Raw genomic sequence first — 14,914 nt, forward strand, 5'->3', positions numbered from 1 at the left:
ACTTAGAGATCCCAGGGGAATAATTGCAGAAATGATGACATATTCCACTTCTTGAACAAATTTCAATACCAAAGCTGCATTCTGCGTACTTATATTTCTTCTTAATTATACTTGGATGCAGGATAGATAGTCATTTTCTGTCTTAGAAATGCATGTAGCCAATTAGTCTTCTAGATCATGAATACTCCATGGCCTAACTCATTAAATGGAATTCTCCTTTTTTGTTGTTGTAGCAAAAGAGTCTGCAAACAGCTGAATATCATCTTTCTCTGTCAGCTCAGCCTTGGCCAAGGCTACAAACTTGAGCAAGTGAACAATTCCTGGGTTTACCTGTACTCCCTGGAGTTTGCCATTTTAGTCCTGTATATATGTGTGTGTGTGTGTGTATGTATGTATGTATTATAAATTGGTATAGGCTGTTTGGCTCTCTGCACTTCTTGTACTCAGTTTTAATTTTAATGCCACAGTTTTGATGCTATGTGACGAATTGCTGATTTCCTCCCATTCTCAAGAAATTCTGAGCCCAGAAGTTCTGTCTGAGACATAGAGATCTAAGCTCTTTTTGCTCATGGAAGCAAAGATAAGAAAAATTGGCAATGTATCTCTGGAGAAACCATTGCTTATATCAAATGATCAAACACAGGTATTCTTTTCTTCTTCCCTCTGATTTTTTTTTTTAAATTTTTTTTTTGCATGTCATGCTTGTTTTTCTGTCATCTGAGAGTATGAGGATAACACGTGTAGCTTAGACTGCCTCACAGGCAGGATTCATAGAGACGATGAAGGCAGAAAGTTATGACCAGAGAGAAATGGGGAATCACAAGACAATTGTGAAGTGAGTTACAGACCCAGTATTGCTTTGAGCCAGTTTTGCTAACTTATGGTATTGCTAAATAATTCATACAATGTGAGGGCATGAGTTGGAGTTTGGGCTTTCAGTGTGCTTTTCAGTGGTAGCATGTCCCCCCAAGGGTAAGCATCGCTTAGCTAACATTTCATCCTACTTTTTTTCATGATATTGCATGACATCTGAAACTGTGGTACTGTAGTGCTACAGCAGATACTGGATTGTGATTTTAAAAGCTATGGTCTCAAATATTATAGAAACAACAAAACCTCTCCATTCCGGGGAAATGTACCCTGTAATCTTATTACTGGCGTGGTTATCTCCAGTGCTGCTTTGACAGGTATTTGCAAAACTCTTCTAGGGGTTTGAATTGAATAAATGTTTTCTTGAAAGAAAAAAAAAAAAAAAAATCTTACTGTTCAGGGGAATGGTAAACGGTTACACTGGAGTTAGATTACTAAAATTTCAATGTGTTATATCTGTTGTTATTTGTAATTGCAGACTTCCCAGAGAAACATGAATGGAAATTTTAAAAGTACTATAAGCAACTCCTAAAAATATGCAAAAATATACATTAGGATTCTGTTACTGGGTCTGTAACTTGGGGTTTGTGCCCCTTCTACTGCGTACCCCACGCTTGTGGTCATGGGGAATTAACTCTAACTGCATGTGGGGAGACGAGCTGAGTGCTCGCTGTCTCCCTGCCTGCTCTCCAGGGTTTACTTCAGGAGTACTTCAGGTACATGCACAGCAAAGGGAAGGCAAGAGTTATTCCATGAAGTCTTTCTGTTTGGCGAGTGGAGAATTGTATCTGTATCGCGTGTGTGTATAGATATATATACATATATACAGTATATCTATGCCGTAATGTAGATGTGATATAGCTGTTCATATTTCTTCATGTTCTTTTTTCTCCCACTGACTGTTAGAGAAAATCCTAATCTTCCCTTTTACTTTAACTGCTTATACCTTTAAGAATCAAAACATTATTATCTGATCTGCATCTTCTTGCTAATTCACATGGACTTGCAATGGAGGCCTTAAAACTTCTACATAACAGTTGCCACTAGGATGTGGTGGAAGTCTTCCAGGGAGGGGAGAGGGTCTTGAATGCAGCTTTGCTCACAGATATTAAAAGTTTAGAGAAAAATGTGAAACCGTTTTTGATTCTCAAAATAGTGGCTGCGTAAAAGCAGTGAGTAAATTTTTCTTGCTAGACAGTTGTAATTTGCAGAATGCATTTGTCAAATAGTTTGGAAAGAATCCAGGGCACATTTAGATGAAAAAAAAAAAAAATACAGATGGGCTCAGACTAAATGTCCTCCCAGGTTTGCAGAAATTAGGCTGTAAACTTCATTACACAGCTCAGTAATGGACAAAATCAAAAGGTGTTGTGCGGGGGATTTTGAACTTTGGGGAAAGTCAGATTTTGTTTCATATCTACTTGGCAACTAAATGCAACTGATTTGTCTTGGGGTCTTCCATTTAACTAATTGTAAAACTGGAGCTTCCTTTAAACTGTGTTAGTGCATTCGGAAATTGGGAGGTATAATTGATACACTGGGCTTTTTAGCCCAGTATTTATTTGGCCTTTAATATCACTATGTCTGTGAGTTGTTAAAAACTCTCCTTCATTTAGTCTTTGTAATATGCAGTGTTGACTCCACTGTCATGGAAATCAATGTGATCTCACAGGTACAGCTTACTGAAATCACCAAGAAGGGGCACAGAGATGCCCTATCATTGTAAATAATAAGTGTGGCTTTTAAAAAAAACAAGGCAGATGAGCTTGACGTTGTGCAGTGTCCTACAGTTCCTGCTTCTCTCAGGTGCTGCTACTTGTTTTATTTGTCATAGGGCTGTTGGGGAGAGAGGTGTTATCCTTTTGTGATTGATTGCAGAGTTTTACGCTGAAGGGGAGTTTTTTCGTTAGTTGGATGAAGCCATAATGGACTCTGTGCACATCTGACGTTATTATTCGTTATTGTATTAATAAGTAAAAAACAGTTTATATTTCTAAACTGGATTTTCATGTTAAGCCGTTACAGTACCACAGTTCTATCCCTCAATTCTGGCTTTTAATCCTATAAATTTTAGACAGTCTGAACTAGGACTTTCTCTGCCTGGCTTTCTTGCTGATACAGAGTTTCCTCAGGGAATTTCATTATTTCTGCTAAGAGTGTTTGTTTATAGTCGCAGCTTTCTTCTGATTGTAATTCATTATTTTTGTTTTCTGAGTCATCTCTCTTGTCTTTTATTTTCCAGGTTGGTGAGAGGCAGAGAGTTCTGGTAACAGAAGAATCCTTTGATTCCAATTACTATGTTGCTCACAATCCTTTCTATGAGCAGGTACGGTTAAATAACCAAAATAACATCTTTTTGTTTTATCTTTGCTTTCTGATAATCTGAGCAACACAGTGTGACGCAGTGAAAAAAAGCAAGTAAAGAAATAAGAACATTTTCCAGTAAAGGCGTTACCATTGAGACTTGTTTATGAGATATTTTGTTCCTGTGTTGTGAATACAATTTACCTGAAATTATGTCAGGTGGCTCTTTGAATATACAGCATAAGGAGGATACGTGCTATATATCCAAATAACATTATTTGAATGGTTTAAGAAGCTGTTAATCATTGTGGTAATTTTAATTTCTGTGTCTTCAAAGCATTGTTTTTGGAGTAGATGAACCTTGATAATTTCCATGCGTCTCTCAGAAAATCTTTTCAGACAGTGCAATTTGAAAAAAAAAAAAAAAGAAATCAAATAGTAGGAAGGGCCAGAAAGTTCTTTAGATTAAGACTTCAACCTGATATGTTGTATTTCCTTCTGTGCATTTTCTATAAATTAATTCTTTCCCCACAGAAACATTATCCTTGAACTAGGAAGGAAGTACAGCATCTATTTCACACAATTATTATTTTTGCTTAAAAGCAGATGACTTGCTGAAAACCAATAAAATTGGGTCTTCTGAATCATCATGATTTCATTCTGGTTTTGCCTTTGGCTTGTTCCTCATTTTGTTACACTGAGCTGTGTACAGTTTGCCTTTGCTACCTTTAGTTAGTCAGCTGTCTGAACCTGGAGAGGCTACTGGTGATGACTGTGCTTATAAAGTCACCAATAGTGCTTTCTTCTGGTTCCAGCTTATGTTACAGCATTTATTTATTTATTTTTGCTTAGTAGCGAGTAACATTAGTGCTCTTAAAATACCTGTTTCTATTAGATATCTAGTTTACTAATTATTTCTTTTCCTCAGGTTTTGGGTTTTTTTCTTGATAAATCTCTTTTTTCTGCTATTACACCTCTAACCTCTGTCTATCACTGTTCCTTGCTTTTGTAGCTTATCAGTCAGATTTGAGGAACGTGGTTTTCCATATAGAGATTAAGAAGAAATTGCTTGGGGCTTTTTAGTGTTCACTGCTTGTTTTATGAAAGTTTCATTAATTAAGGGAAAAGCAGTATGTGCAAAAAAAGCGCTGACGTTTTATGGGGTGATTGTAAAGCACCTAATAGAGCTCCTGATTGGGACTGGTAAAGACTACAGGAAATACAAATAATAACATAGGGGGTCATTTTAAATAATACTATGGAATAAATACTTACCATTACTAAAATGTGTATCTTTTCGCTAAAATCTTATGTGTGGCCTGTTTGACAAGGGTGATATCCTACTGTTCAGCCAGGTAAGCACAAGACTTGGTGCTAGTGACTAACTTTAATAGCAGTAAATTTAATGATAGTAAATTGAAAGCCACTCTGGAGTCACTAAATATCGTATTGTACTTTGGAAGCTGAAGCTCGGAGTCTTGGTGTAATGTTCTGTTAATCAAATAGTTACCAAACCTATTCTCTCTTCACTAAGCTCATCTCTGTTAAAAGAGTTTGCTATTAAAGCCACATCGACAGAGCTGCACTGACAGATTTCCTGGTAGAACTGCAGCCTAGGTTTGTGGAGGCTTTGGTGATGCAGTTTAAGGTAGTTCATTGAACGGAGTATTCTAAACTGACCAAAGGGTGCTTTGCCAGAACAACAGTCAAGATGAGGGTTTCTGTTGCTATAACCTTGTTTCTTAAAAATATGGTTGGGGATTTTTTCCTAGCAAATACTTATATCAGAAAAATGTATGAGTGTATGCCAAGCCTGGCTGCTTGGTTGCTTACAGTACCTCCCAGATATTTTTATTTAACCTCTTTCTTTTTCTGAATTAGTAGTCACTTACCCATGTCTGTCCCTGTAGGATTTATACTTAGTTACTGCCATTTTGCGTATGGAGATACCAAGATTTAGAGGTCACAGGCCCAGTGATAATCAGTTATCTAATTTTCCTTTGATTTAAATTTGCCTGAGATTAATTATGTGGGAAGAACTGTGATCTAGTCGCATTGTAATACTGTCTCAGCATTAGGATCTTGGGTTTGTGTTTGCTACTTAATTCCAATTAGTCTCACCTTGCCCATTTATGGAAGGCAGAGATGCCTGCTTTTCTTGGAGAATGCTTAGGAAGCTCAGCAGAATTCTAGAATGGAAACTTCTAAAGTCATGAACACCTTGAGCCTTCAGGGAAAAAGGAAAACTACTGGTGATGATTTCCTCCATGTGGGACAACCAACGCTTGAATAGGGGAAAATGGAGAGGCGCTGTTTGGTAACAAAATGCTCTCCAAATGTGGTTGGCACAGAGTTTTCTTCTGAAAATCCTCTGCACGTGTTGTCTAAAAATCAGGCTATTTTAAGGCGGTTCAGTTTCAGCATCCAAAAATCAAGATATACATACATGCTTATCACCTTTGAAAAGCTTGCATTTGTGTGTGTATGAGCTTCAGGTAAATGTGATTGTATAAGTCCCTGTGATTCAGTTTTTCATTGCTTAATCAGCAAACTCCACGTTTCTTTTTTAACTGCTTCTTGAGTTTTAGAGCTTTTTTGTGCCATTTATTCTTCCAGCAAAAAAATGTTGCTCCTGTATGTGGGGCTCTTTCTTTTGTACATGCATGACCTAGGAACATCTGTTATGTGGTGTCTTTTTGTGAAGTTCTTATGGGACTGTCTGATATCACGGTGGTGCAAATTCAGGAAAGGCTAGCATTAGTTGCTGACCCAAGAAACACACTTATCCATTTTTACAAGCATTCGTTGTCAATCATGATTGTCAATCGCAGCTGCAAAGAACCTGCACAATCAAAATAAGGGCTTGTGCAAACAGAAACAAGGGCATAATTTCTGTCCAGAAGCATTTACAGACTTAAAAATGTACTTTTTTTTTTTTATGATCATGAGATAGATATGAAAATAGGAAGCTTTACAGCAGTCTATTAGAACTGTGTAGTACAAGTGCCTTTGGGAACTGTTTGGGTCTGGATTCGAATGTTCCAACTCCGGCCCAACTTTCTCATCAAGTAAAAAACACGACAGAGGGAATCAGTTGGAGTTGAAAAGACCTGAGCCAACACTGCAAAGTTCTTGAAGAGAGCAAGCTGGAGATGTTACTGGTCAACTGTGTCAGGGCTATAGTGTGTGCTGGTGACTAAAATTTTAAAGTTTTAGGATTTGCTCTGGTGTTTATCAAAAGTCTGTTTTCTGAGTGGAAGCTGGAGACACTGGTGTCCTTTGTTACTATGTAGTAACTATGTCCTTATCTTTATTTGAAAGGTTCTCGTGCCAAAGGATCCTCTGTTAATGGGTAAGATGGTAGAAGTGAATATTTATGAAGCTGGGAAACATTTTATGAAGGGGCAACCCGTGTCAGATGCCAGAGTTTACACTGCATCCATCACCAGACCGTTAGCAAAAGGAGAAGTTTCTGGTTTAACAGAGGTGAGTGAAAGACATTTTCTGCTTTACTACACTGGTGAAACAGCAGCTGTTCAAGCATAATGATTCCATGCTATGTATCTGTTATCATTTTATAGTTCCCCTTTTATGTACGCATGAAGCTTTAATCTTTCCTGACAGATTGAAATCTGAATTTAAAAGATGTTTTTGCTGATGCCCATAGCTTTACTTTGCTGACTGTGAAGGGAGTAATATGCTTGTTTCTTGTTCCTCTTGTTGAGGAAAGAACTTATTAGAATTGAAAAGATATAACACCAGTGATTATATAATTCAATGTATTTCAGTTCTAGTTCAGTGGAAGGATGAATCTGTTTATTTTGCTTTACAATGTCATTTTAAAAAATGTGTATTGATTATGTGTCTGTTAAAACAGGTCAAAATTGGGTTCAGAGATTCAAAATTAATTGATGGGTAGGGGTATGGAATATTTACAATATATTTTGGAAAAAGGTCAACATCTGATTTAGTCATGTAAAGAAAATGAAACTCTCCTAAAAAGAGATCTGATCCTTATTTTACACCTCAGTAGATATGGCTGTTAGCCAAGTATTCTCAGACATTTCATGGAGCTCTAGTTGTAAAAACTGATGGAGTGTGAAATGAAAATGTGTATCACATTTCTAAGCATCATTTGATGTCCTTTCTCCAGCACTGTTGTTAGGATCTCCAAAAATATGTAGCAATAATTTAGCACATGGAAGAAGGATAATTGGCACCTTGCAAAAGCACCTTGCTGCTTTTGCACTAAATTGTTGACAAGTATTGAAGTATATATGCATCCTTGTTAAAGATCTAAGTAGTCATATTTAAAAGAAATAATCAATGCATACCTTATGTGACTAGTGTTAAGCTAAGCTACTTGGTCTCCTGAATAAACCTGGCTGTGGAAACACAGAGCAACAATAATGCACCTCCTATAATGTGTTTGGCAGACCATGAAACTTAAGGACAAACACACTGCTAAACTCTCCTTTGAATAGTGTCTGTTTGTATGTGTATATTGGCCTGATAAGGGTCCGTAAGAGGAAAAAACAGCCAAAACCCTCAGATTGTCTGACTGGACTATGTAGCTATTTAAACGCATCTGATTTTTTCATCAGAACACTTTTTTTAATAATCTTTTGGAACAGAACCAAGCCTGTCATTAAACTGAGTACGTGCTGCCAGAAGCTTGTAGCATGGGAACAAGCAAGCAGACTGTTAACTGAAGTTTTGTATGTTAAAAATGAGAGATAAAAGTATTAAAATCGAGGATACTGTTATTTTCTCTAAGAACTCATTGAAATGTATAGATCCGCTCCTGCCCTGTAAGTAGATATGAACAAGTACCTGGAATGTCCAAGGAAATGGCTACAGCAAGCGAATGATAAGGCAAATTGCTTTTCATGACTTTTGTGGCTGCCAGTGCTCCTTCAAGGGAGTATCTTACTTATGTTTGGTCCACTGGACGTGTTAGGAACTTCAGCTTTCTGGAAAAAACTAGAATCTCAATACTTCAGTAAATGGAACATCTTTTGTACAGGGAAGCTATAGCTGAAAGGTTTTAATCATGCTTGGCCAATGTATAATATATAGAACATGAACTGAAATTGTTAGTGGGAAGTTCCTCCTGACAAATCATATGTAAGTGGCAAATCAGGAACTTTCTTTAGGTTCCGAGGAAAAAAAAAAAAGTCAGTTTGTCACAAAAGTCACCATTGGTTTTTGGCTGGACAAAAGATGCTCTTTATATTGCTTTGTATGGTTGAACTGCTGGGAAACTTTTCCTGCTAGATGTGCTCGAGACATGTAATTCGAACGTAAGATGCTTATGATCAAGATCAAAGGGACAATGTATGTCATATGACCCTTTATATAGCTTGTTATGTGCCCAGGTGGCAGGCTGAGGAAAGAAGAATGAGACGACTCGGAGTGTATCTATCCACATACTCCCTCAAAAGTAGCCAAAGATCTTGGATCTTCAACAAGATCCCAAAGGTCTCCACCAGATTTTCAAAAGGGCAGCATGCAGAACTAAAACCTTGGGTAACTTTTATGTTAAGTCAAGCTATCAGTTACCTAAAACAACTTATAAAAGCAAAAAATGAAAACGTGGCACTTTGACTTTCTCCTTCCCACTTTGCACACAAATGAGCAAGAAGTAGGACCTCCTTTATATTCCCAGGCTTGAAAAGTCGGGTAGTCAGCTGCCAGGTGGTTCTTTCTGTTCCTCAGCATGACTGTCCTCAGGGGAGAAGCCCTTTTAGGCACAAACCAGCATCCTGTAGCTGGCGTGCTGAGGTGCCCAGGAAGTTTCTGGTGGACTTCTAGTCTCACTCTGTCAGTGGTAGGACTTCCTCTCAATTCCTTTATGTTTGCTGCTCCATGATGAGAGCTAGTTCAGAGAAGCACACGAATTTAAATGTAGATCGAGCTAATGTAGATCAAAAGAGTGTGATAATGGGCTGTACTGCAGTAAAACATTTATATGCTTCAGTCCATTCCCACTCAACACAGCACTTGGCTCTTTCCTAATGACCATGTAAATCACCGGGGCTGCAGTGCACATCTTACAGTTCAGCATGTTGCACAAGTACTATGATGAAGAGGGATAGATTGCCGAGTCAAGGCTGTAACGTGGTTGTAAACAGTTTGCAGCAGTTAAAAAGCTGCTATTTTTGTAGTGAATCCTAGGCATCACTCGCTATTATTAACAATATTTTCATTAGCTTACATGGGACACAATAAAAGATACTTCAAAGTACCTCACAGCTGTACTTCTCTCTAATGAAGACTGTTCACAGGAGAAGTGAAAGCTTTCAAAACTGTACAGTTTTTAAGGAAATTATTCATATGGCTAAAAAAATAAAGTTATAACAATTGAGAGCATGATAATATGAGGATGTCAAAACAAGCCACACACCCATGCTAAGCAAGAAGAAACTTCTATAAGTGCTGAGTAATACCTCCAAAAAATCAGAGCTTATCTGCATTGTGTGCTCTCTTTCTCGTCTTCTATATGTCCCTCAATAATTTTTTTCTGATGAATTCAGAGGGAGCACTACAAGCAACATGGTGTGTCTGAAGGAATAATTGTAGGCCTTTTTTTTTAACCATTTTGACTGCATGACCGGGGTGACAAATCGGTCCAAAGAAATACAAGAAGTAAGTCACCAACTGGAATTAACAGATTTGACTAGAAAAGAGGGAATGTAAAATGTCACACAAAGGGCAATTTGCAGGCTCCATAAAATATTCGTGCATTGTATATCTGTGCCAAATAAGAAGCAGGCAAATATTGATAGAATTAATTCGGGATATTTCTAGCGTATCTTTTTATCGTGCTTTTTTCAATATATAAACACCATGCCTAATATGTATATCCATTAAGATACTAATGATGTAGAATTTCTTAGCAGTTATTCTATTCTCTAAGGAAAAAACTGTGACTAAGTAGATGGGCTTAGAATAAGGTTTTGACATTTGATAACATTAGGCTCTGTGACAGAAGTTGTGACAGGAAGGACAGAGGAATGTAGGAGTCAGCAGCCCAGGTTAAAAAGCTGTCAAAAGCGATCAGACTTACTGGTTGTAGTGGACATATTAAATATTAAAATGCACAGGTGTTTGCCAAGATTTTTTTAGTTTTAACTTTAGCATGATTTTTTTTATAAAAGCCACTCAAAAGTGAATGATATCTCCAAGTTGCACAATTCTACAGGAGCGCTATTCTGGGGACAAATACATTTGGAAATTTCAATTAACTCAGAATTTTAAATCTACTATAGATTTATTTGGATTTAAAGTGCGGAGTTGCTGATTCAGTAATAGAACAATGTTTAGCAGATACATAGCAGAGAATATATAGGTGAAAGTTGAAATCAGTAATACATGAACACGTGTGTAAAGGTATTTTTATATTTGACTGTAGTGAATCTAACAGGATATATGTGGACTGGGCATTAAAAATTATTGACGGTAACATTAAAAATCATTTAGACAAAACAAGCATATCGTGAGTTATTAGCTGCAATTACAAATAACAGTGAATAAATATTTCAAATCTTTGATCAAGAATTAGTTCTACTAAGTTTCACAGGAAAAAAACAACACGTAAATACTGCAGATGTGATGTCCTTTCACTGAGATAGGCTTGGAGTTGACAAAGCAATAAGGATATACTTCAGCAGTTTGAGATTCAGTAAAGCAATTTAGCATGTCTGCTGTGTTCTTAAGCATTCTGGTAAACTAGCTTTTGAGATTTTTTGAGGTGGGTTTGCAATGCACATAGTACTGAGTACATTGTCATTGGATAATAAATATTTTTGAAAAGTCAGCAGTGTGGGTGAACAGTCTGAATGTCATTCAATTTTAAAATAACATTATTTTTATTTTTATTTATTTTATTTGGCCATGTTTAGGGATCTTGACAGTTTCTCAGCAGCATAAAGTAAAATACCTAATAAATATACACTGTTTACAGAGAAATGTTTGCCCAAACCTAATCATTGAAAAAAAAAGCCAAGAATCTGCAAGAATATGATCTTGTTAGATATGGAAACAGAGTATGTTATGCTTCTGTACTCCAAAAATAATTCTAGTTGTTTACATATGTTCTGTGACTAGAGGAAAAAAAATATTGCAAGATGAGAAATATATGAAGAAGAGACCAAAGGACTGAGGGATAAAAATAAAAGGCTGGCTACCTGCCAGAGCTGTAACGAATTGCCAAAAATCAAAGCCCTCTAAGTCTGAGGGCCTTTGGTGGGAAATTTTCATCAGATGGAAAACTAAGGCAAAAAAAAAAAAAATTTAACAGGCTATTTAGTTATGTAGTCATGATTATTTTATGTTCATAATTCCTGTTTCTATAATGCATCTATGACTTTCTTTTCAAGCAAATATAGGCACATCTTTCTCTCAGTTATCTGTTTTCCATTGGTTTATGTGATAAAATTCTCCACGTCTAACACCCTGTGAACAACTCCTGCTCTCAGCCCCCATTTGCAATGTCTCCCTTTGCGAGTGTGGGATCTTGGTGCACATCTCTATGGCTCCCAGGCCGTGATAATATCCACAGATGGCCCATTAAGCTAGTAGCAATTCAAGTCATTGGGATCGTCAGGGGAAACAAGGAGCGAGCCACTGATTTTTCACTTAGCAAGCTATTGCTTGGTGAGTCTGCTTGTTCTATTTTGTCTCCAACCTGCCTTCATTTTTTTGCAGTAGGTTACTGTAGCGTTGTACTTCTGTGTACTACTGAAGAAGCTTTCTGTTCCTGGTCTCCCAGTTAGCCATAGGTATTTTCTAGTTATGTTAGCAAAAGATGACCTCTAGACATCATCCACCCTTTTTTCTGATGTTAGGAAACAGGAAAGCTGCATATATCAAACACTTCTTTATAGTCTGCCAGAAAGAAGAATCAACAAAGCATAACTTAAAGGGAACTCTCTGATCTCAGGTAGAAAGGGTGCTTCACTTGCGGGCAAAATAAAATGGAGAAGGGGGAAGAAAGCATCTTCTGCTGGAACAGAAATGAAAGAAATCATGGCAGAATTGAGATCTCTGTGCTGGAAACTTCCTTCAAGGATTTGGAAAGAAATGTGGAAGATGTGCATAAAACTGAAGTAATTATTAAGCACAGTTTTTACATACGCTGGAGTTTCAAAGTGGTGGAAACTTGATTCCTGAACAGGAACTAGAGATTAGAGATTTAGGGAAAAAAGAGAACGAGGAAGAAAAGTTTGGATCGGAAAATGGCATAGAGGTGCGAGGAGAGGAACATTTTGTACAATTACAGAAGCAGAAACTATAGAAAGTATGAGAAATGCTAATGAAACATTGGAATTTCCAAAGTAGAAAGATAAAGTAAAACAAAATACACCTTTTACCTCTCTTGGAAAGCTACTTTACAAAGGGATCTTTGCATCACAATGTCCAAGTTTGAAAAATATATGGGGAAGCTTCTATTTAAAATAAATATATTGAAAGATAAAGGAAAATTTTCTGTGTAAAATAGTTTTCAGGTAATACTTCATAAAAATATGGTGCAATATTTGGTGCTCTTGCATTCTGTGCTCTTGCGTTCTTCGGAACATACCTTTTGTTGTCTCAATTACGCTCTCTCCCTCTTTCTCTGAAAAAACTGATTGCGGTGCGAGGCATACAATTAGTGCTTTTGCATGAATTAATCTGCTTTATTTAATGTGTTACTCATGTTCCCTGCTGGTTGTAAATAGAGGTCATATAAGATGGTGTTAAATCTTTCTTAATTAATCTTTTTTTCTTATGTTTTCTTCAGTAATTTCACTAAGGTCACTATAAAGTTAATGTAAGAGAAGAGAAATTTCCTTTCTAAGAGTGGAGCTCAATGCCATCTATGGATGTTTTTAAAAAGGACCTTCAAAAGTCTCATTTCTGCCAGAAAAAAAGGATAAACGTTTGTAATGTGCTGTTCCTTAGAACAGATTTGCATGATCTATACATTATCTGCACACCATGTTGGCTTTGTTTGTTTGGGGATTTGAGTTGATTTGAATTTTTCTTCTACTTTAAAGCCCAACATTTCTCAGCTGAGAATCAGAAATTCAGGATGGATTTGATGGATTCTTCCTTACAGGCAAAATAGATTTTTCTTGCTGGGTTTAGATAAGTGCTGGATTGGATCACCTGTAGTGCTTGGGGAATTTTAATCAATACTAGTCTTTAGGAACATGCTTAGCAAATACCTGTGAAAAAAGCTTGAGATGCAGGCGAGCTGCATTGGGTCATGGGTAGCAGCTAAGTAACTTCTTGTTTCCAACCTTATCATCTGTAATTCTATCAACGTTTTAATTTAGCCAACAATTATTTGACGACTAGCAAACTGGAATAGAAGGTAGTTCATTGATCCAAACATTCAGTTTATTGATCCAAGCCAACATGGCTTCACTAAAGGCAAATAATGTCTGACAAATTTGGTGACCTTCTACGACAGGGTTACAATGTCGGTGGATAAAGGAAGAGCAGTTGACATTGTCTACGTGGACTTGTGCAAAGCATTTTATATTGTCCTGCTGATATCCTTGTCTCTAAATTGGAGAAACGTGGATTCAACGGATGGACCACTCAGTAGATAAGGAATTGGCTGGATGGTCACACTCAAAGAGTTGTGGTCAGTGGCTCGATGTCCAACTGGAGAGCCAGTGACAAGTGGCGTTCCTCAGGGGTTGGTACTGGGACCGGTGCTCTTTTAGCATCTTTGTCAGAGACATGGACAGTGGGATAGAGTGCACCCTCAGCAAGTTTGCTGACAACACCAAGCCATGTGGAGCGGTTGCCACGTTGGAGGGAAGGGATGCCATCTAGAGGGACATGGACAGGCTTGAGAGGTGGGACCGTGCAAATCGCATGAAGTTCAACCAGGTCAAGAGAAAGGTCCTGCACCTGGGACACGCCAGTCCCAGGCACAAATACAGGTTGGGCAGAGAATGGCTGGAGAGCAGCCTTGAGGAGAAGGACTTGGGGGTGTTCATGGATGAGAAACTTGACATGAGCTGGCAGTGTGCGCTGGCAGCCCAGAAAGCCAACCGCATCTTGGGCTGCATCAAAAGAGGTGCGGACAGCAGGTTGAGAGAGGTGATTCTGCCCCTCTGCTCTTGTGAGACCCCACCTGGAGTACTGTGTCCAATTCTGGAGGCCCCAACATAAGGACATGGACCTGTTGGAGCAGGTCCAACAGAGGGCCGCAGAGATGATCATCAGGCTGGACCACCTCTCCTACGAGGACAAGCTGAGAGAGTTGGGCATGTTAAGCCTGAGGAAGAGAAGGCTCCAGGGAGACTTTATAGCAGTCTTTCAGTACCTAAAGGGAGCCTACAGGAAAGGTCACAAGGGACTTTTTATCAGGGAGTGTAGCAATAGGATGAGAGGTAACAATTTTAAACTGAAAGACGGTAGATTTGGAGTAAATATTAGGAAGAAATTCTTTACTGTGAGGCTGATGAGGCACCGGAACAGGTTGCCCAGTGAAGTTGTAGATGCTCATTGCTTGAAGGCCAGGCTGGATGGGGCTTTGAGCAACCTGGTCTAGTGGAAGGTGTCTCTGCCCATGGCAGGGGGGTTAGAACTCCATGATCTTTAAGGTCCCTTCCAACTCCAACCATTCTCTGATTCTAGGATTTCTCTGCACTGCATAGAGGGTAAAAATACATAGAGATGATTTAAGGCAGCAAACCCAAGAGCCAGCATGAGACCTTCACCAAGTAGTTTTTATCCT

General features: G+C 38.1%; 1 protein-coding gene across 2 annotated transcripts in view; it reads left to right on the forward strand.

The window, feature by feature from the left end:
* The window catches only part of CDKAL1 (CDKAL1 threonylcarbamoyladenosine tRNA methylthiotransferase), a 424,960-nt gene that overhangs the window by 391,511 nt on the left and 18,535 nt on the right, over positions 1–14,914 (forward strand). For both annotated transcript variants that reach the window (XM_074146151.1, XM_074146152.1), the window contains exons 14-15: positions 3,113–3,196; positions 6,496–6,660. In XM_074146151.1, the coding sequence (XP_074002252.1) occupies positions 3,113–3,196; positions 6,496–6,660 (249 nt within the window). The remainder of the gene's footprint in view (positions 1–3,112; positions 3,197–6,495; positions 6,661–14,914) is intronic.

Source organism: Numenius arquata, chromosome 4 (genome assembly GCF_964106895.1).
Source record: "Numenius arquata chromosome 4, bNumArq3.hap1.1, whole genome shotgun sequence".
Taxonomy (NCBI): domain Eukaryota; kingdom Metazoa; phylum Chordata; class Aves; order Charadriiformes; family Scolopacidae; genus Numenius; species Numenius arquata.